Source organism: Stegodyphus dumicola, chromosome X1, assembly GCF_044657685.1.
Source record: "Stegodyphus dumicola isolate Sdum_Otavi_A_Nest chromosome X1, ASM4465768v1".
NCBI lineage: Eukaryota > Metazoa > Arthropoda > Arachnida > Araneae > Eresidae > Stegodyphus > Stegodyphus dumicola.
In genome coordinates, this window is record NC_140780.1 from 104,253,883 (window position 1) to 104,277,899 (window position 24,017).

A 24,017-nucleotide genomic window follows, 5' to 3' on the forward strand; every position below is an offset into this window, starting at 1 on the left:
GAACAGATCAAGGACTTTAAAGAGCAAGTACATTTTAGTAATATGCAATGTTAATGATATAGTTCAAATGATATTGAACAGGTGTATGATTTGTAACTGGCACTGGAAGAAGCAAAATTTATCTGATGATCCAGTCTTCATTTAATGAATTAATAGAGAATGATTCAGGGTGAGCTGCTGGTCAGCATGTTAGTTACATATGAAAGCTAAACTACTTTCTTTTATTCCCACCAACAGTGAGGTAGCATATCCACTGGGGCAGTTAGCATAGGCAAACTACTATTTGCTTGTACAAAAACTGTATTTAAAGCTTACAGCTTATTTTAAATAAATTTTGTATACTGAATACAGCTCCCCTGAAAAGCGCTGTTTTCTGTCTTATTTGTTTTAGATTTCAGATTAAAGGAAAATAATCAATTCTGTCTCTCAGAGACGGGATTCCTGCCTGTTTGTTTTTCGTGGTTTTCTACGTGTGTAACCCAGTTTCCCACTGAAAGGGCTCCATGAAGGCCCATAGCTCTCGTATGCTTTTTTATATTTAAATTACCCTATCCCTCATACTACAACAACTATCACACTAAATTAGGGTAGAAGATTTTGAAACAAGATTTTAATTAAGATGCCGGATTCCCACTGACAGAGCATCTAAAATCACTAAGCACAGCTAGCTCGACACGGGTTAAAATCCTGGCCAATGAGCTGGTTGCATGGAAGTTTTCTTGGCTTTTTTTACAAGTGGAACGAGAATATAAGTCAGATCCTCTTAGGAAGTTTCCTTCCTCTTCGGCGGATAAACAATTGCGTGCTTCGCTGTAATCCAAATGCATTAAACCCGTCTGTATTGACAGCTATCATTCTATCTTTGTAAAGAAATATTAAGATAAAAACATGTAAATATCAAATTTGCTTTAGACTGCAAATATTTTTAAGCAATTCATGTTTTAAGCAGCAGAGCTTTTTAATGGACTCATGAACAGCTGAAAATTGCAGCCCAGCTGGTATAGTGGTTAGTGTCGCTGACTGCCATATCAAAGGGTCCGGCTCAAATTTCAGAGAAGGATGAATGTTTGTAAATGTATAGTGTCTGTGCAGCATTGGGGTACTCTAAATATTCAGCGAGCCGAAAGTCCTCTGGAGAGTTTGATGTTAGGGCAACAACAACTGAAAATTGAGAAAAAAGTACCTAAAATCAGTATAAAACTCTACCAATTACTAAAGCAATCTAGCAAAACCTTTCCATCGGGCGATAAATTCTGCTCATATAAGAACAGTTGTATTTTTATAGTATTTATCAAGTTAAATTTATGAGAACCTACTCAAAGTTTGGTTTTTCAGAGCCTTCGAGATTCATCAGAATGGTGATAAGATCATTAAGTGTAGGAGAGGCAAAAAAAATTTTTTAATGAAATAATTGTTGAAAAATGCACGGAGTATAAGTAGTTATATAAATAATTAAAAATATGCGAAATTTCTTCCAATGACCTCTTTCAAACAGCATAACATTTCTGCAAAGAAGTAGCACATATTTAGTTCACTCATGGTATTTGGGGCTATGAACAGAAGGTTGTCTTTATGAACAGAAGATTTTTATGCTACTTCCTGATAAGCTATCGAGTTCAAATTTTGTAAGCATATTGATTGCAGATGATAATACAATACAGTAAAACAAATTTTATAAAATTCCATTAAATTTTTTTTCTAATTTAATGTTGACACGATTTTTGCACATATTTTCATTTGCAAGGCAAACTACAAATGTCAAAACTTTAACGTTTGCGCTGACGTAAAATATTCTTTTAATTGAAATTTGTATGATATTTTTAACATAACTTCTGATTTCTGAGTGAAAAGTCAAAAAATGTTTTCGATTATTTGAGGCATTTATTAGAAGTAAAAAAATTTTTATTCATTTTTGAAAAATGATTTTTCAATTGAAAATAAGTTATTAAGATTAAGAAGATAAAAATTTAAAAAGTTCTGTAACATAAGCTTTTATTCAAAACTCATAAAATTCTTAAGACAAAGGCAAAAAATAATTTATGGCATATTTTAATGGGAACAAGAGATTAATTAAACTCCTTTACAATATTCAATTTATATGCAATTTATATCAAAGATTATAAAAGTGCAGACACTTAAATAACGAAATCAAACTGTCGATTTCCAATGTCAAAAATATATATAGGGAGCGACTTTTTTTTATTATTCATAATATAAATTTGTAAATGAATTTTGTAAAGAATATTATTTAATCTCATATTCCTATTAATCTGTATAATAAATTACGGTACTCTTCTGTTATCGAGATCGGATTAAAAAATGTATGTATGTATGCATGTATATACGGATGTATGTGTTTATGTATGTGCCTATATATGCATACAAACGTATACATGTGCTTACACACATATAAATACACAGACACATGCACATGACGTGCATACATACATTCCTGAATCCCTTCCGATAGCAGAACAATGGCTAAATTACTTTTCTTTTTTTAATTTATTAATCATTTGCGTTATAAATAAAAGCTTATCCTATAAAAATCTCCTTTTCGTATTTTTTCTTATTTCTTAAACAGCGTCTAAAACAGAAATTCTTAATTCCTCTTCCATTAACTTTCTAACTGGTAACAAATTTCTTATTACTTTAGAACCAGTGTAAGGTCGCCGTTATCGTAAAACTTCCCGCGCTATTGAGGGTCATTCATTAACTATTGTCATCAGGGTTGGAGGGATGCTTGTCCCCTTAGGCATTTGGGGGTGAAAGTGAGTCAAAAATACGGGCTATCCGTTTTTGATGTTTCTTTTAAGTCTAACAAAAAGACGGGTCAATCCGTTTTCAAGGAGATATTTAAAATGACAATATTACGGGAGAAACTGTTAAGGAGCTTGCATAAAAGAAAGAAAAAATCCGGGTCAAACCGTTAAAGGATTAAAATTCGTTTGACTGTCAGGTTAGCAAAATATATTTGGGAATGGATGGAATATTCATACTTTAGGTAGTGCTGCATAAATTAATTTTTAATAATTTCATCAATTTGCAATGATTAAGTGTTTTTTTATTGCGTTAAAATGTTTTAATGGTGATTTTATGTATTTTATGGGGTTGTTCTGATCTCATTTCTTGTACCTGTTTCGAGTTACATTGCAAAATTTTCTTAAAATTTGTTTGCAAAACTGACTTTTTTATTATCTACAAAATTATCTTTCTTTAAAAATCTTGTTCTTGAAATTTTAACTAGATTAAAATTAAAGAAACTGTGCATATAATGGTATGCTTACATAAATTTCCAATTTTGCAATTTACTTGAAAATTTGTAGTCATTTCTGCACGTTTTGGATATTTTTATATGTAACATCTCAGAGAAAATTTAGCCTTTTATTTTTGCTTTTGTACATAGTTGTTTTATTTATTACTCAGATTTTTCATCTGTAATGTACTAGAAACTCTGCTTTTTGCTATGTAATACAGTTTTAGTGACAAAGTTTGTTATTTTATCAAATTCAGTAGATATAAGCTATAAAATTTCAACTTCGAAATTTTAATGAAGTATAATTTTGCAAAGTGATTTTCATTTGATATTAATAATTATCATGGCTTGTGCATTTTATGTTCCTTAAAATAAAATATTAAGTATGCAATACAAATCAAATATATTTTCTTAATTTAAAAAAAAAATAATAAATAAATAAACTCAGAACTCAATTTAAAGAAATATTTCAAGTCAGAATCATGAAGATTTATGCATTTTTGGACATATAACATTTATTTATGTTGTTTGGTTGAAGTATAGGAAAAATCATTAGTGAAGTGTTAGTGAATCATTAGTAAAGTGACCTCATGAAGCATTGCTCAGGAATGGCCAAATTCATAAATCATTCAATCAACTTATCACAGAGAATGTTGCTGAGGGTGCACCAAAGAGGGTACCGGCATCCATGCCGCCTTCTGGAATTCGAACCCATGCTTAATAAATACTATGGCAACCACCATACTGAATTAGGTAGTAGGATAAAAATTAATTGGAATTTTACTTCATTGAATAATCAAATTCACTGTGAAAACATTGAAAAGCAAGTGCAACTGCAATAGAATTCAGTGGAATGTTATACAGTGGAATTTCCATTGAGTTAAAATTTTTGATTAAAACTGAATAGTTGTATTGTAGGACTAGCACAGGTATGACATACCCGACTCCTGTTTCTCAAAATATATTTTTAGAGTTGAACTAGTTCCCCCTGCTGAAAGAATGTGACCTTGAATACAGCTACACGAAATTCTAGCCTAATCTGATAAGGAAAAAGTAACAAAAACGTTAAATGAAAATGGATCGGGCGTGTCATATCCGGTGAGAGTTCTCGAGCGTTAACATTCACATGTTGCTGTCGACTGAGAAAACAATTTAATACTTGAATATTTACATGGCAAACACAGCCCCAAAAAGTTTTTGAGTGGTGTACATCCATACTTTGAATGTGGTCATGCACAAAATAATTGTAATCTAAAATATTGAGATTACAGTCTGCATTTTAACAATTGAAAAAGGAGTAAAATTTATAAAAATTAAAAAATTAGGGAAAGATCAGCCTGAACTTTTGTGTTCAACAGGGTTGCCACGCTACCTGGCAAACCGGAAAAAGTCAGGGAATTCAAAAATTGATAAAGCAATTCAGGGAAAAGCCAGGGAATTTAACTATTTTAGTCCAAATCTGGAAAAATCAAGGAATTTCATACGGCGATCCACCCCCAAAAAGCGAGTTTTGCACTGATGTTGGAAGCGATTTCTTTCTTTGCAAATTCTGTATCACGTGAGCGTCATTCTGGCAGCTGGCATAGAGCCAATTTTTGCAGCTCCAATTAGATTGTCTTTTAGAAAGGCAAAGCAAGTTTCCAGCAGCTTTGCTTTCCAGTAACCTCGAGAATCGCATGCGCATGTGCAGTGCTTGTTGAACTAAACTAAATACTTATTCTCGTATAAAACAAAATCGTTTTAATCCTGGTATACATTGCCATGGAGGTTAGAATCAAAGAATATGTATTGTTAAGAAGGAAAACTTCTCTGCAACAGGAGTGTCCCCGTTCCAACATAGAGGGAAACAGCTGCGCACAAAATATCTGTCGCCGTTGTTCGAAGCCCGTGTCAGAGTTCGAAGGTCACTTTAATCAAGTTTCGTAAAATTAATATCGTTTAAAATTTCTTTAAAGGAAAAGAAAATATTTTTTCGCTCAAGTAAATTAATTAATGGATTAGTTATTTTAAAGGGGAAAAACCCTACTAAAATCCGTGTTTAAATTATTGCGAAAAATCAAAGAAGAAACGTTTTATCAAAGAACATTTCTTCTTAACACCAGTTCCTCAATTTACTGTACACATCGCGGAGAGGGAAATTCTGGCTGCCAGGTCCTGTCACCAAATCCCTTGGGGAATTTTCCCTCTGCTCTCTGGCGGCGTAATAGGATTATGTCAGTGAAACCTGTCCTTCTTTACATAGACGTTCTTTGGTTAGAATAACCTCCATGTATGGTACACACAGGATTTAGCGACATTATGATAGCAGTAAAACAGGTCATTTTGGTGTTGGCAGCAATTTTCAAAATCGTGCCAAGGCCTTACCTTATACTAGAATTTTACTCCAAAATCTTTTAAACTTTTTTTTTTTTTTTTCTTTTTAATAAATGCCTTATTTGTCATTTTGCAGTAAAATAAAAAAATAGTAATCAGTCATCTAGGCTAACCATTTAATATAACTATATTCGCTAAAATATCGTTGATTATTCTAATTCAATTTTTAAGTAATTATCTTTATTTTTATGTTATTCGTATCATTTAATATTGATTCTTACCTCTAAATTTATTTATTATTAGTAAATAATACTTTCAAATTTCAGAAAATTTTCTCTGGCATAACCATGAAATCAATTCTAGCAGTATGATGACATACCATCACAAAATTTAATGTGCATATTTTTTGCTTATGTATGCTGCTAAATAAATATAAAATACCTGAATTTATTTAAAAATATCATTAAGTACATTTCTTTCTTTTTTTTTTTAGCTGCAAAATATCTGCAAAAAAACTTTTTTTTTAATCCAGATTGGGCAGTTTCTAATTTCAATCCTCAGTGGAGAAAACAACTCCTATTATATTTGTAATAGTATTGCTTTGGGAATTATATATCTATATTATAAGTCATATGTAATTGGCAAATTTTTGTGTTTTTAAGTAATACCATAATTAATTTACCTCTTAGCACAGCCAACGTGCATTACTAGCAAAATGTTCAATCTGTGGATAGACTGGAATTTTCTTAAAACACCCCTGGAAAACATGGAAAAGTCAGGGAATTTCATTCTCCTGTTTGAGTGGCAACCCTGAGTTCACGTTTTTAAGCTAAACTGTTATGGTAGGTATAGTTTAAGAACTAACCCTAAGCAATTGAAGACACAGAATGTTCAATTATATGTTTGGAACAAGCTGTTCAAAAAACCAGTGCTGAAAAACAAGGAAAGGAATTTACTATGATATTATTCCATTGTAAATTAAACCACATGGAGGCATTTATTCTTATTTAATAAGGAAAAGAATTATTCAGGTGGTTGTGATACATTTTTTCACTGGAACTCTTTCATATCAGGTGATAAATATTTCCAGTTAGTGAAGTAGCAACAATTTTTGTTTTAACAGACTATAAAATCCTGCCATTAAAAATGTTAACTCTTCCTTCAAAATGTTAAAAATATTTCATTAACTAATCATTTCAACAATTACTGTCAACCAATAGCAGTAAGAGTGATTAGTGGGATTCATTTTGTGTGGCACACATTCCCTTCTCCTATGCTAACCTCTTTGTCAGATCTCAACATTCGGTGTGTTATTTGGCTCATGTCGATGAAAATTGACATTGCTGCATTTATAATGTGTAATAGGTTTCTCCATGACTGCTGTAAAATACTTCAGCAAAAAATTAAAGTGATGCATAAGGATATAAGAAAGTACATGCTTAGTATGTAGTGTGCACAGTTATCTAAATTTTGTGCAATTGGTTTTTAAAGTTTTTTTAACCCTTTGAGCAGTGCAGATTTTTGGGTCTGTCATGAAGACCTCTATTTTAAACAGCATTTGTTAGCTAAATTTATGTATTTACTTATTTTAATTTCCATTTAAATTCAGTAAGATGACGTTTACATTATTAAAGAAAGTGTAGACACATTAGGTATTGTTTGAAAGCAGGAGAAATGAAAAATGAGCAATGCCCTTGCCGGGACTCGAACCATGAATCTCTCGGATACGTGCCGAGCATGCTGACCACTACACCACAAAGGCATGCTAAGAAGACAGGAGAAATACCTTTTAAAAGTAAGAAAACAAAACATCATAAATTATAAGCTAATATATGCCCAGTGACAAAAAATCTCATAACTGTATAAAGCCAGTCATGCCGCTCAAAGGATTAAGTAAAATTCTGAATTTTTTATGTTTGCAGAGGACATTTCTCCTATATACTTTAGGAGGATATCAAGGGTGGAGTGGATAAAGCTTCTGAACACTCTGCAGATTTGATGGAGTTTTTATCAAATACAGTGGCTTGAGCCTGCGGCATTTTTGTCATTTTCCTTGTGTGCAATATAAAATATAAGCCAGTTTTTCTTAAAAGCCCACCATAAAGTATTCTTGTAAGGAAGTTAGTCACCCATACAGTTTAATGTTTTCAGTTATACAATGTGATTCTGTATTGATTTCATAAAGCACACAGCTTTATTTATGAGAAGAAATCTGTTATTTCAGCTTTAGGTGCTTAAACTGGGTGAAGCATGGAAGCGATAAACTAACAAGCCTTTCAAAATCTGGTTCAAAAGGAGAAAAGGCTAACCTTGCTGCACACATAAGGCTTTTTGAGGCTGTTGTGATAAGGGTAAAATTTTATTTGTTTTCCATAATTTGTTCATGTATAATGCATATAAAAACAAATGCTGTATATTTCTATGTATAAGTTGAGAAGGTTTACCTAATTGTTATATTACCAGTGTTTGAGTGTTGGTGTATGTACAAGTTCAAAATGATATACAGGCAACTGGATCTCAAATATTTTAAGTTAAATAAAAAATATTACTTCTGGTTAATTTAATCCTAATGTGTAGTAACCAAAGCTCTGAGCAACTTGAAATTTTGCTAACAAGTATCTGAAGTTTTAATTTCAAGCAAATCTAGATGAATATCACCATGTTACATTTCACCATTCATGATGTAGTCATCTTTCTCACTCTTCAGCAAAAGTGATAATTTTTAATTTATAACTAGCAAAATGTTCAATCTGTTTTTGTTTGAGCATTATCTGCTATATAGCAGAAATTAATAATCGTAGTTTACATATTAACCCCTGAACTGCCGTGGAAAACGTATTAAGATTCACTCCCCAGTGCCACCATTTTTTTACACAGGCGCGCATAGTTATGTAATGTATTAGGGGGGAAATAAGCGCAAGTTTTGCTGTCTAAAACCTGTTTACTTTCACAAAATAAAGAATAAAAGAAAATACAAAAATGTAATGTTTAGAGTAAAAATATAATAAAAAAGATGTAAGTATAATAAAAATGATGCTTATATAATAAAAAAGATCCCAAAAAATGGAGTTTCTATCAATTTATTTTTAAACTAGTAAAGTGTAATATCAGGTTTTAGTGTTATACCTTGTAAAATCACCATACCTAAGTGGAATGCGTGGAGGCAGCTTGTTCCAAATCTTAACTGAAAGGAAAGGGAAACCTTACGTGAAATTCATTCTAACCCTAACATTATGATTTCTAAAGCTCAGGGAGATGGATTGTTGTTATGGACAAACACACCTATACTGATGGAATCTCCAGTCTGATAAATGAAGGCCCATACTGCTCTATCCTTCAATATCCTTCAACTGCTGATCTCACAAAAGTAAAAATAGCTGTTCAGTTTTCTCGTGTCATCCCAGCTGAGTTAAAAAAAATCACCTATTCCATATATTGGTAACTCTGCCAGGCTCTGTGTTCTCCCTAAAATCCACAAAACTGGAATTATATTTCAGACTATAATTTTCAACTTAAAAACAGTATCAGATTCTTTGGCCAAATATTTCATTTCCAGATTTTCTGCTTTGCTTTCCAAGAATATTCACACTGTCAAAAATTCTTTTGAAATCATCGGTAACTTAAAAGATTTTTCTCCCTTGCATTCCGCTCACCAGCAGCCGAGCGGTAAAGTCGCTGAACACTAGTAGTTCGGTCCGAGGTTCGAATCCCGTGAACAGGCTGACTGCATGGGCGTTTTCATGGTTTTCCCCATGTGTAACGTGTATACGAGCCAGTTTCCCTTAGAAAGTCGTCCACGAAGTCATCCCTCCCCTTAGGCAGATAGCCCTAGTTGTGCTTAGCCCTAATTAAATACACCACACCTCCCCTGCATTCCATTATGATTTCTTTTGATGTTAAATCACTGTTTACTAATGTTCCAGTAAAAGGACCACTAAATTGTCTTCAAAATAGACTTCGAGAATTCCACTTCACACATACTGAAATTGATGAGTTAATTTCTTTTACTAAAATCTTTTCGAGTCAAACACACCATTTTACCCAAAATGAATATTATTGCCAAATTGAAGAATTAGCTAAGGGTAACTCCTTCAGTCCTGGATTGCTGACTTTTATATATATTATTTTGAGGTGAAATTATTTGAGAAAATATCTCTCTGTCTCTGAATCCACTACGTAGAAGATACTTTGATGCTTTTTGCTGGTAATGAAGATTTATCCCAGGTTTTATCTGTTATGAGTTTGATTGATCCAGCCATCTAGGACACTTTTAAAACAAAATCTGACGATTCCCTTCCTTGATATTCTTATATTTCACCATGAATTTAATTTCAGCACTACTGTTTACCGTAAACCCTTTTCTTTTTGTTTACCGCCCCATGCCAAGTCATGTCACTCAGATAAGCAAGAAATGGCTTCTTTTTGCTATTATGTATTTCATGCTTTCAAAGTTTGTTCCCAAGAACCCTTGCTTGTTAATGAACTCAATTATTTGAGATCAGGTGCCTTTGACCAAGGATTTTTTCCCATTGTAATTGATAAAGCTTTAGACATTTATTTTTAGCTTGCCATCAAAGAAGAGGTTCTTCTATCAGAAATAACATTAATAACCTTGTCATGCCTTCATATAAAACTGTATGTATTATCCAGAAGTTCAAAAAGTTATTTTCTCGCCTATCAATAAAATCCATGGTTTGATTATTAAAGATCCCATGTCTGACTTCATGCCAGTGTGGTTTCAGATACACTGGCCAAACTAAAACAGCATTAAAATTTCATATCAAGGAACATAAACCTTATGTGTGAATGAATCTTCAATAACTAATCGTGTTGGAAATTTAATCATAATTTTGACTGTGGGTCTAGAAAAATTATTCAAAAAATTTCTTCAATTGGTGAATTGGATTTTTTTTTTTTTTTTTTTTTTTTTAAGCTTTTCACGTTCACAAAGATTTACCTTGTTTAGTTAATGACCGTAAGTCCAATCCTGTCTTTCGCTTTTAAAATTCTGTTAACTAATTTTTTTTTTCAATTTCATTAATATTTTTGCTGACAGATGTCGCTACCTTCTTGTTCATTTTACCTTTGGGATTAAAATAAATATGATCGCTATGCCCACTGCTTTCCAGTGTTGCAGATCTTGACTTAATCTACACCAAACTCAAGTTGTTACATTACTAAATTTATGTTTTACTTGACATGTTTCTCTTCTATTTTCAACACTGCGAAAGATTTTTTTTTAATGCTAGAGATATGCTGTTTGCAAATATTTTATGATTTTGCTGCTGAAATTTCAACACTGCAAAAGATTTTTTTAAAAATATATTCTAGAGATATGCTGTTTGCAAATATTTTGTGATTTTTCTGCTGAAATTTACATGTCGTAGGTGCAAAGAAAATTGTATTAATAAATGAAGTTAGAAAGACAAAAAGTTACAAACGCTAAGTACTTTTTTTTTTTTTTTTTTTAAATTTTGAAATGGTTCAGATTTTAATGTCAAATGAAAGGGCTGATCTTTTCCTTTGATGTCAGGTTTTCTTCTTTTGACAACAAATGTTCAAATTGTTTAGTTTCTTGGCCTTTTTTTTTACTTAGACTGATATTCTTCATTGTTCCTATTTTGTTTGTTATTGTCTCTCTTGTTTTTCATGTGGTGAATACTTTTCCTCTTTGGCTAACTAATATTGCAGCACCTCTTTCTTTGAAAAATGATACAGACATCAAAAGTGATACAACGCAAAATTTATTTAGTAAAAATTTGGTTTGAGACTAGTAGACCTTTCAGACTAATAATAAAGATAAGAAAAGCTATGTAAGTAGTCTTATTAAGAAAGTTGAACCTTGATATGATAAACTGAGAAAAGAATGAAAAATATATATCAGAAATTATAAACATATGCTGTTGTTAAGAATTTTGTGTTTTTGCAGTTGAATTTTGTGGCAAAAGTGTAGAGATAGTGATGTTTAATAATAAAATTAAAAAGGGAGAAAAGTTATATTGGTCATCTGATTAAGAAAACTGAACATTCATATGATAAACTGAGAAAAGACTAAAAAAATTACAGAAATGTATCACAACATTTAACACAATATTGGAAAATCTAAAAATATGCTACTGTTTTGTTACTGAATTTTATGTGTCATTAAGTGGAAAAAATTATGTTTAGTAATAAATTTAGAATGACCCCCCCCAAAAGGGTGCATTAGTTGCTATGAGTTAAAGAGCAGACTGGGAAAGTGCGAGCTCATGCAGAGCATCAATAACCTTAAGAAACCCTCTTTTGCAGTGTTAAATTCTGAATCCTTTTGAGTTTTATATATTTATTTATTTTTCTCTCTACTTTTTGTTTAATTTCAATTATTAATTCTATGCAAAAAAAATTACGGATTTTTTTTTTAAATCTGGGAATGAACAATATAATACTAAAAGCAGGTATATGATCCCCCCAAAAAAAGTTGAGATTACTGTGTGTCACTTTCAAACATCTGCTGGCTAACAAATGACATCATGAGTAGTGACAATGTCATTCATGACTGTTCACTGACACGTTGTCAGGACTTGTGTTTCTCTTGATTTGCTTTGGAAACATAAATGATCCTGAATAGGAACAGGGAGCTTACTCAAGCTATGTTCAAGAAGGTGTGAAGTAGACAGCACAAGCAGGAAGGGTATATGAAACCCTTTATTATCAGTACTTTACAGGCACTTCCAAACTTCGGAATACAAAGCCCAACCACTTGTGGTCTGAACGTAAGAATATAAAAACTACTAACTAAAACTCTAACTAAAAAACTAACTTTGAATTAGTATACAAATGCCTAGCACTAAGACTGGCCTTCATTTAAAAAAGGTACGTATGTAGTATGCCGAGCTGCTTAAACTACAATACATTTGCAACTATCAAGAGGGCTAAACCTCTGGCCTTAAAGACAACCAGCAACAGAGTGAAAACTCGTGAAACTACAGTGGCAAGTGGCTTGCTTCCTATAACTCCTTCTCTCTCTCTCTTGGCAAAAAGCCACAACTTAAGTACTTGGGCGTTCACAAGACAATTTGCATAAACAAGTTAAAGCATTTAATTCTGGCCAGAAGTAGAAAATAAGAAGTGATAGTACAGTTTTAAAATAAAATAAACATTAGTAAAACTTAGGATCCTTACAATGTCAAAACAAATTATTGCTAGCAGCATATCATGGACTCTAGAAACTAATAAACATAAAGTGTCATTTACATTTGAAAATAGGTTTGTATCCTAAATAAACCATTACTCATTTAAACAGCCTCATGTAACATTCTATCATTTTATTACAGGCCGGGTAAGACATAAAGTTCATCTATCAAATTTAAAAGAAGGTTGTAAAATACATAAATATTTACAGCACTATATACAGGTTTTAATAAATGCACTTATAGAGCGTGGTGTCCTCGCATTTGCAGGTGGAGACTGATGCGTAAAACTTAAGTGCACCTAATGCCCAAAAGTTCAGGATGTGGCAACTAATCGCTTAAAAATGTTCGTAAAAATACAGGTTATAATCAGAAGACACCTAGCAGACATTGTGGAGTGTAAAATGCAATGAAAGCAAAATAAGTTTGGGACACCCAGCAACCAGCTTCTGGGCGCATTCTGATTGGTCAGGCGGTAGACATTACAATGTCATAGGAATAGTGAGATGGTGAAAGTCGCAAAACTCGCTACAGAGCGTTGAAATACCATACAAATATGGAATATGAGCTATCAAAATACTCAGAAAAATGTCTGCAGTAAGCTGATGCACATAAAAGGTTCGTGTGAGTTTGGAAAAGGAAAGGTTTGTTCACAGTAATGCATTCTATAACAGAATGCAGGCGTCTGATTGGTGTGTGTCACATTATCTTGCAAAAAATAGAGAAAAATTAGAAATCCTCCTATAGAAAGTCCTTGCTTAGGAACAGAGACTTTAAGTCAGTAAATTTTGATTTTTCGTGAACCAGTGGTTGCAGGTGACGATCCTCATTAAGTAATTCATAAAGAAGCGTCCCAAAGTATGAGAGAACCTTTGATTGAATAAACTGCATTTGATTAATATCATTTTAGTAGCTGCAGCCCAGGCTGTGGAGGTGGAAGTCAGAATGGGTCGAATGACTGCAAGATAGATGTGAATTTTTTGGCAAATCCAAGTTTTAAGTATTTTCCAATGACAGGTAGCAGGCTGTGAATGACAGTGTTAGCCTTCTGTTTGACATATTTGATGTGGTGAGACCAGGTGAATTTTTCATTGAGAATGACACTGACACCGAGGTACTTGGCCTATGAGACAAGAGGGATGGCATCATTAAAGACAAAGGGCTGTCTCTTCACAGGTTGCAATTTCTTTGCACATCGAATCACAAATAGCTGAGACTTCTGGGCATTAACAGAGACCTTCAACTTACAGTACCAGTCCTCAATTTCAGGAATGCAGTCTTGCAGCTTGCAGATTGCATAGTTCGTGTTAGCGGATTTAACAGACAGGGCTGTGTCGCTCACGTAACAAGCCAGCAGTGAATTAGTATAGGAGCTAGGTTTTAAAAAATCAGTCACATAAAAGAGGTATAGGATCGAGCCAATACTACTTCCCTGAGGCACATCACTGTGAATAGGTTTGACTTCTGAAATATGAGAGCCAACAGAAACACAGAAGCTCTGGTTTCTCAGGAAAGAGTGGAGCAGAATGATAACTTCTCTAGAAAAGTGAAGGTTGATGAGCTTAATCATGAGCCCCTCATGCCATACACTATCAAAAGTTTAAGGACCAAGGGGTAGAGATGTCTCATCTTTTTATTCATGACAAGGAGAGTGCTACCCAATTTTTAATTGATACTGATTTCCGTGATTCCACCTTAATCGAAAGAAAAAAGAGCTGTTGCAAAACTGGAAATCTTCGCTGTGTGATTAGGTCGCGTAGTTGTTCTGGTTGCCCAGGGAACTTATTTCCGAACGCAGTGGTAGCTCATTCATACCAGAGAAGAAATCCTGTTACAACGAGGTACCTTTTGTTAATGATTCTGATTGCAGCCTCGAAGATCACTTCAGTGGTTCTAGATGCTTCTCCAGATGAAGAGTCACACCGTAAGCACATACACGCAGTTTTCAAAGGTTAAACGACTATGGTTTATGCATCAATGTTGCAAAATGTATTTTTGGCACTTCTAAATTATTTGGGGTATGAAATCGCAACTGAAGGAATAAGACATCTTCCGACGAAAGTTGATGCCATACAATACATACCCGAACCCACAACATCCACCAGCTTGTGCAGGTTCTTAGAGATGATCAATTTTTATCATCGCTTCATCTCAAAGTGTGCCAAGCTTCAACAACCTCTAACCTCACTACTCTGCAGAAGATGCAAAAATAGTAAAATACCACTAACATGGACCAAAGATTCTCGAAATGCATTCAAAAACCTCAAAAATGTGCTTTGTCATGCTCTTATGCTGGTTCATCCCTCAATTGACGCTACTCAGATATAGCTATTGGGGCCATCATTCGTCAAATTGACCAGGCAGCGATGCGTCCATTAAGCTTCTTTTCAAGCTTCTTAACTGACATACAGAGAAAGTATAGCACATATGATCGAGGGCTCTTATCCATCTACATTTAATAAAGCATTTTAGATACATATTAGAGGGAATTTCTTTCATCTTCGCTTTTCAACAAAATTTAGACAAAGCCTGTCTCAGACAAGCACGACAATTGAGTTATAGTGTTCAATTTTCAACGAATATTTGCTTCATCAAGGGAGAGGAAAACATTGTTGCAGATGCTCTTCACAGAATTAATATCATCACCACACCATCTCCAATTGATTATCCAACTATTGTAGAATTTCAAGATGATGAAGAGTAAACAATTTTAAAAAACAACCCAAGACTGAGATTGGTTCAGATTCCCATTCCATGCACCGACAAATCGATTTATTGTGTTGTCTCCTCCAACAGTAACTGCCCATACATCCCCTCAAACTTTCGCTGAGATATATTTTCTTCTATTCATACCCTATCTCATATAGGAATTAGAAGCGCAAGAAAATTAATCATGAAAAGATTCATATGGCCAAATATCAATAAAGATTGTCAGTTATGGTGTAGGAAATGCATGGAATGCCAATGATCTAAGCTTCAATCGCATACCAAGTCAGCTCTTATGGACTTTAAGGCTCCTCCTGAATGTTTTCGGCATGTTCACATCTATATTGTTGGATCCTTGGCTTCATGTCAAAGTTTCAGATACTTACTAACGATGAGTGATCATTTTTCAAGATGGGTTGAAGCCTTTCCTATGCAGTGGCATAACTAGAATTCTTGGGCTAAAAAATTATTATATCTGTTTTCAGGCATCTTGTAATTGTAGTTTAGTTATCGAGTAAATCTAGTTTGATTAATCTTCCTTTTAGCGAAGTAAAATCACTAAAATGATTTTTTTTAATAAAAATCTATTGTTAGTGATGTCAATTTTTTGTAGTTGTGGTTTTATTTTATTAAAGCCATAAAGGTTTATGAATCATTTCATGTGCATTGAAAACTTATTGTTATAAAATAAAATAAAACGTTTTATGCATTTTTTTTTTTTTCCAAACACTTTATGTACCCCTAGAAGTATAACTAATTGCTGAGAAAGTAAAGTTGCTGAAAATTCCTAGTGACATCCTGAGTTCGATTCTCAAATGAATATTTATTTTTATAGTAGGAAACCGAAATAAAATCAATTGCTTAAAAAAATTGCCCAAATTTCTCATGTAAAAATTATCAGTACTGAAAGCAGACTGAATATCTATTTCGAATTCACTGAAGAGCTTTCTCACAAAATTTGGAAAGATGACACATGTTAATTCATTTGCAGTAAAACAGAATGTTCAAAAAGGTCTCTGTAAGATTATTTTGCTACATATTCATTCTGTGCATATACATCCAATAAAACAAATTACATAATATTATGAAAACGACTTCCACATAGAGGGAATGTTTGTATAAATTATTTACACAACACTTCCCATCCTTTCTGCAAAAAACTAATAAACACACTAATAAATTTTTATACGGATTTTATGGAGGCAAATTTCTAATTAATAAATCATTCATTATATTTTAATTATTTAAATAAAATTTTCTATACATTTACGTGCAAACTTTACAAAGATTCAGTACTTGGCGAAATCTCAGCTCATTTCTGATTAGATGTACTCATACGTAAAACATAACTAATAAAAATACATACAAAAAGGTCTAGTTCAAACAGAACATTTAAGGAAAATTTCAAAGAAAAACGTTATGGCCTGTATCATTATTAAAAGCTTCTATTGGGTCTCTTCATTTTTCAGGAAAACATTCATTGCTTGCGCCAAATAGCTGACTGTTGTCTGCCTCCTTTATAATTTCTTTGATTTGGCAAGTGAATATGTAAATAGTTAGATTCTAAGAAAACATGCTAGAAATGTTAATATAATCGAAGCTTGTTATAACGGCCGGTCTTTTACAATGCCCAGTATGAAAGGCGTACAATTGATGAGAGTCTAATTTAGGTCAAATTTCGCAATAACTGTCATTCGTTATAATGTATCTTTTCTTCTGTGTGTTGAAAAAGTTTCAAATATCAGTAACGCAAAGTCATATCGAATAAGATTTCTTTATGATATTAAAAAATAATTAAGCAAAGAGGCTTAAATATTTTTTCCCAAAATTTTATACACAAAAAACAGTATGGAAATTATGTGCATCTGAATTTAATTCTGATTGCCAAAAAAAATTTGTGAAAAACTGTACAAGCAGGAAGCATAAATAGAAAGAAAAAAGATTTTAATCCTTTTTTAAACTTTCATCAGGTATGAACCATTATCGTGAGATACATATGTAAATGAACTAATTATATAACCAAGTTTTAAAACAGGAACTAGTGTGAAGTCTACAATGTTCAAATAAAGCAGTAAGCTTTGCCTCATCCAACTCGCTCTTTTTGTATACGAGAAAATTTGACATATGGTTGCAATATGAACTTGTTTCATAAAACTGGAATTTCTGGGAATTCTATAATTATAGTATAGTGAACTTGAGGTGGCCTGACTTCCTGTATCTTCATTTTTGTCAGGGGCTTGCCTCAAGAAATTCAGAACTTATTCTCACGATAAACCCCAGCAAGAGTCTGGCCCCGGTTATAGCTAATGACTGGCAAGCTCTCCTCTGAAGGGGAACCAAAACAAAAGCATGCAGCTTTATTGCTTTGTGTTCAGTGCAACACTAAATTTAGCTGTTTAATCTGCTTCCAAGGGCCTCCTAACTGCGTCATACATATATACTCGTACATACACATATGAGGTGGTAGGGGGCCCTTAAAAACTTAAAAGAAGACAGATTTTATTATAGTATATATTTGTCTTCCTTTAAATTTAAACATATAAATGTAATTCAGCAAGATATCCCAGGGCCCCTTAAGCCTTTAGGCCTCTATGCGATGGCATTCCTTGCATACCCATATTTACGCCACTGTTCCTATAGCGAATGAATCAGCAGAAACAGTTGCAAAGGAGATGATATCAACCTGGGTTTCTCATTTTGGAATACCACAGCATATTACGTCTGATCAAGGATGTCATTTTGAAAGTCAATTCTTCTCATCTTTGAGCAAATACTTGGGCTTTCAAAAATCTAGAACAGCAGCATACCATCCACAATCAAATGGTTTGATTGAGTGTCAGCACAGGATTATAAAGGCAGGCTTGAAATGTCTTTTACAACAAAGCAAATCTTGGGTAGACATGTTACCTTTGGTTCTTCTGGGATTACGCTCTGCACTGAAAGGAGATGTAGGATACTCTTCAGCCGATCTTCTTTACAGAAATCCCCTCTGTTTACCTGGAGAATTCGTCACGGCAATCCCTAATGTCACACACTCAGAGTTCGTGCAAAGACTACAAAGAATTATCCATAACATGAAACCTTCTGCAATGACTACCCATGGCAATACAACGGTACTCATTTCCAAAGATTGTTTGAATTGCTCACATGTTTTTGTCTACAATAACGTGTCCACTTCATATTTGAAATCAGTTTATCTTGGACCTTATGTTGTCAAATGCCGAGCACCAAAGTATTTTGACATTAAAATTAATGGAACTGTCAAAAGAATTTCATTTGATAGACTGAAACCATGTTTTCACATAAAAGACAATGATGAGCAGCCTCTTGAAACCCACAGGCACATGGATTATCCAGATCCGCACACACAATGTGAATCTCGGGGGGGATGGGAAGGTTTCACTGCCAGTCAATCACTATCATACCGCACACAGTGGAAAGACCATCAGGTTTCCAGCCCATTCAAAGGATTATGTTTCCTAATCATTTTCACAGGGAAGGGAATGTGTAGCGTCTACTATGTTTCTCATCATCTTATCTCTAATTTCTGTATGTTTTAATTTTCGTAAGATGGTGGCATATGATTGTAGCCCAGCAACAACAGCTAGATTATTTCATTTGATTTGATGAAAAAAAAAAAGAGTGGTATTCATTTTCTGATGTCGTTGTGTCATCTAATTTTATCCATTTAAAGAGTTAAAAATATATTATGGGTAAAAGATTAACATAAAATATTCACTTCATGTTCAACAACATTCGAGAGCCAGCATGAGAGTTCTAGTGTTCCATCATAATCAAACTTTGACAGCCTGATGCTCTCCTGGTAAAACAGCTGAATGTCTAAAGTCGGCTGTAGCCTTCTGAAATGTAATTTTTGTTTTCTGTGTAATAATTTCTTCTTTGTCCTTGTATATTGTCAGAGGTCCTAATTTTGTTTTATTTAAATAATCTGAAAAATGTTCATGCTATATTTAACAGTATGATATTCTCTGCAGCTTGACTTCTTTGTAGAATAACTCTCCAATAATTTGCAAAGATTTTGTATTTAAATAGTTAGAAAGAAATGTTCTTATCCAAACAATCAACCATATCACTTTGTTATACCTTGAAAAATACCGTAATGTTTGTATTCATTATTTTTCTTTCATTAGTTTTGCAGCTATAAATATTTGAGTAGTTTAAAGAATAGTTATTTTTATAATTTAAATAGTTATTTTTGCCGGTGGTGTAAATGAGGGTATGCAAGGAATGCCTTCTTATAGGGCCTCCAAAGGCTTAGTGGGCCCTTGAATGTCGTGCTGAACTACATTTGTATGTTTAAACTTAAAAGAAGACGTATTATTTTATAAATACTATATATATAATATATATATATATATATATATATATGTAATAAATTCAGGAGCAGGGGTTGTAGGAGAAGGAACAAACTTAGAATGCAGAAACGACGATCCACAATGAATAGGAAATTTGAAGGCGAATGCCAGTTGTAATATATTCAAACTCAGGAATTAAGATGGCGTAGAATGCTGATCCATAATGACTAGCAAATTGGAGGCAAGGGCAGATTAAATCTCCAGTTATATTTTTAGCAACATGTTGCGGTTACACACAAGTGTGCCTGTTCCAAAAGTCTTACATTTTTGATAAATTTGTAGCAAAAAAGAAGAGGCAGACAGACAGCAGTGTAGCTAGGCCAAAACGTAGAAAGCAATTGCGTAATGTGCAGGATGAAATCTTAAGTCAGACTGAGTTAGTTTTGGTTCTCAAAGCATTCTGATTGGATGGTTAATATTGCTGTAAAATTATTATTGGCTATTAAGAGTTTTAGTTCCGTTTACATCATTGTAATTACGTAAGAGTCATATGACATAGAATAGTCTCGAAATGACGCAGTGCAGAGAGGGGTTACTATTTTTAAAACAGAGAAGGGAAGTTTATGTTGCTAATTTAATCTTTAACATAGTCTTTATTTTTCTTACATATCCCCCCCCTTCAAGAAGAAAAAGGCGTAGCTACAGAGAAGCCTTTTTAAAGAAAAAGTGTTAAAGCACTAGCAAATGAAAAAAAACATAAATCATAAAATTTTGATCCTGTAAAGTATAATTTATAAATATCAATTTTTTAATATAAATTTTAAATTTTTTGAGTCCTATTGAATTTTTCAGCATTTCAGTCCAAAAGTCTTTTTGTTTCAGAGTCCACATAATTGTAATTCTTCAGGGGAAGGTTCTTGTTACATAGAATATCACAAAATAAACTTTTACATAATCATTGCTTATAATTAAACATAATACACGTAAATATTTATGATGCTAATTTCCATATTGATAAATTATATTTTAACACCATAAATATAATAGAAGTAACAGTTTCAAAAATTACGGTTTCACCGTTATTTTCATTCATTTAAATTCCTGATTTTAGCAAACTGGAAGGCCTCACAATACTTCTAAACAAACACATCAATCAATAGGCTGTCCTCTTGAACTAACCAATGTGTTCTCTGCACTGGTGGCCCAGGGTGCCTAGGCAGTTACTTGAAAAGGCCTCCATTCCTTGCATAAGGTAACTAGCCTTTGAGAACTGCACTAATACATTCCATATTAAAAAAATATATATAATAATATAATTATAAAAAGTCGACAGGATTAACCTATTGCAAGTTTCCCCAATGGTCTTCGAACTTTGCTGCCTCAAACTTCCAGTGAATCATGAAATTCGTTTCTGGTGTGTGATTTAACGGCATATTCAAAAAGTGCTTTGAAAATCATCGAGTATCTGTAAGTTCAAAATTGAAAGTTTTTGGAATCAAGGTCAGTGTCGCCAATGTAGTGAAATCTGGTTTGTGATTCTTGCTCACTTCGAATATTCACAATGTTTATGCATTTCCAATCATCGCGTAAAAGGGAAATTTAACATCCAAAGTGCTTTGAAGGTCATCAACCTCATCAGTGATACATGAAATGCCAAATAGTATTTTGTTCTCTTTTGCATGTTCAGTGCTTTATTCAGCAAATTTGTCATGTTCAAAGAATGCAATATTATCAAACGTCATCAAATGTGATAGTGAAGTGGTTTGAAGTTCCAAATGGAGCAAATTGCGTTTTTAAAATGACTTTGCATTATACGTAATTTTCATTTATAAGGAATTGCATTGTTTTACGATTTATTGATGGCAATGTTTTGCTTAAATCATTTTAAAATCAAAGTTAATAATTCAGAAATATTATGATTTATTTAAAATGTAGTTTAGTATTTCTGAATTGGAAAAAAATATTGAATTTGATAAAAATTAGGTAAAGAATTTGAAGGTTTTACTTAGGGAAGGTTGCTAATACGAATAATATTTTTGTACTATTGTTTAAGTTTATTTGAATTTATATTTTTTTATTTTTACTATATTTTAAGAATGAAATTATTGTTTGAAATTTTTGAATTCTAGGAATTTCTTTGTTTTCAAGATAAACATTGAAGGCTCTCACCTTATGAAAAATACCTTTATTATTAAATTTAAGTATTTTTTATTTTTTCATAAGATAAAGTGTGTTTTTAATTTTTGTAATGGAATGCCAGCAGTTCGAAAAAGGTCAGTTTCCTCTATTGAAGGAACGGAGGCCTTTTCTACAGTAACTGCTAATTGGCAAATCTTTTAGCCACTGGTTAAACACCAGTTTGCTCAATTGATAAACCAATGTGAGGGATATGCTAGCATTTAGAGAAAGTTGTGGAGTCTTCAGGTTTTGTAAAGGATCAGAAAATTTTAAATGTCTTAATAAAAGTGAAAAGTTTGAAACTTGTTGTGTTTATGAATGATGTGTTACAAAATTTTTATATTTTAAAATGCATTCCCTAAAAAACAAATTATCGAAATTCTAACAAATAACATGGAAGTTGGCATCTTAATCTGTATATAATAGAAATATTTCATCAACAAAAATTGGAAAGACTTTTATTTGAACATTTACATTGTGAAAAAACTTGAACTTTTACCTTGTGGAACTATCAAGAACTTTACAAAATTTCATTGGACATTTTTACCTCAGAACTCTAAAATATGCTATTGTTTTAAAAGAATGCAGTGCTAAAATTAACAAATTCATTCAAAATTTTATGACTTTCAATGAAATGTCAAATTGAGTCAAAATATCGGTCAAAATTTTATGACAGTAATTTTTTGTTTAAAAGTTAATATGTTTTGCATTTTCAAAATTATATATGTCACATTTTGCTGCTCTAATGCTTTTTCTTCCACCCTGTTCACCCAGCCTTTCTTTTGAAGGGGAATATGTAAGATATAACAAAATATGATAGCTGTTTCAAAAAAATAATTGGCGACCTCAAAATTAACATTCTAAATTTGGTAATCTGCCCCTAAATTCATGTCTTCTCACAGGTTCCAGGTTTTTCTATCTTACGTAACATTTTAATGTAGATGCCTCTTGTCCAATCATATTAATTGTAAACCAAAACTCTGAACTGAAACTTTCCTACTCCCAACCTTCTTCCTCTGAAAGTACTATAACTCTCCCTCTTTTCTGCATAAGCTCTCCTGCCAGCAAGATGCTTTTTATGTATGCTGCTGCCACTTACTTGCTTAAAACGATGTCATACTTCAAAATGCAACTTGCTGTATTCAGATATAATTACGAAACATCTTGTCTGAAAAAGGATGATTTGATGTGCGTGGAAAAAATAAAGATTGTGATTTTTCAAGATACGTGCTAAATTGCATCATCATGCTTTACATTCTGCCACTACGGTCTTCTCGGTCATCTACTCAGTATTGCAAGCTTTTAAAAATGTTTTCATCTACACATATGGAATCATTACATATATATATATGTCTTGTTGCGTGTATCCAGCTGCTTTTTGTGTCATATAATACAGTTAGGGGGCCCTTGGAAGAAGACAAAAGAGCTGAATTCAATGTTACATACACCAAAGCTTCAACTGAATGCAAAACGAATGCAAAGCAGAAAAGCTATATGATTTTGTTTTGATGCCCGTTTAGAGGATAGCTTTCAAGTCATAAGTGATAACTGGGCAGACTGTAGCTCAGGCTTATTTTGAGAACAAGTTCTGAATTTGTTGATAGCATGTTAGTACAAAGACAGCAAAAGTGAAGGACTTCTGAAAATCACTAGAATTCCCAGAGCTCCCAGTTTTAGGAAACGATTTTGTATTGTAGCCACATGTCAAATTTTCTTATAAATATGAAAAGAGCGAGTTAACTGAAGGTAAGAATTACTGTTTCTTGGCATTGTGGACTTTGCACCAATTCTTGTTTTAAAGCTAGGTTGTGCAATTAATGTATTTACATAAATCATATGATAATGATTTAATCCCAAATAAAAGTTACAAAAAATTTTAAAATCATCTCTCTTCTTCCTTTCTTTCTGTTCATGCCTCCTACTTCTTTCACAGTTTTTCACACTTATTCCCCCAGCTGTCTGATATAAATAGTTTATAACTATGATGTGCATTCATTTCAATACTAGTTTTTGTGTATATCATTATATAATAAAATCTTATTCGAATATTTAAGCAGTTAATATTTGTATTTAATTTAG

The 24,017-nt window shown here is 32.8% G+C and overlaps 1 protein-coding gene across 3 annotated transcripts in view; it reads left to right on the forward strand.

Moving 5' to 3' along the window:
• The window catches only part of htt (huntingtin), a 595,026-nt gene that overhangs the window by 285,279 nt on the left and 285,730 nt on the right, over nt 1-24,017 (forward strand). For all 3 annotated transcript variants that reach the window (XM_085807902.1, XM_085807903.1, XM_085807904.1), the window contains exon 24: nt 7,794-7,920. In XM_085807902.1, the coding sequence (XP_085664028.1) occupies nt 7,794-7,920 (127 nt within the window). The remainder of the gene's footprint in view (nt 1-7,793; nt 7,921-24,017) is intronic.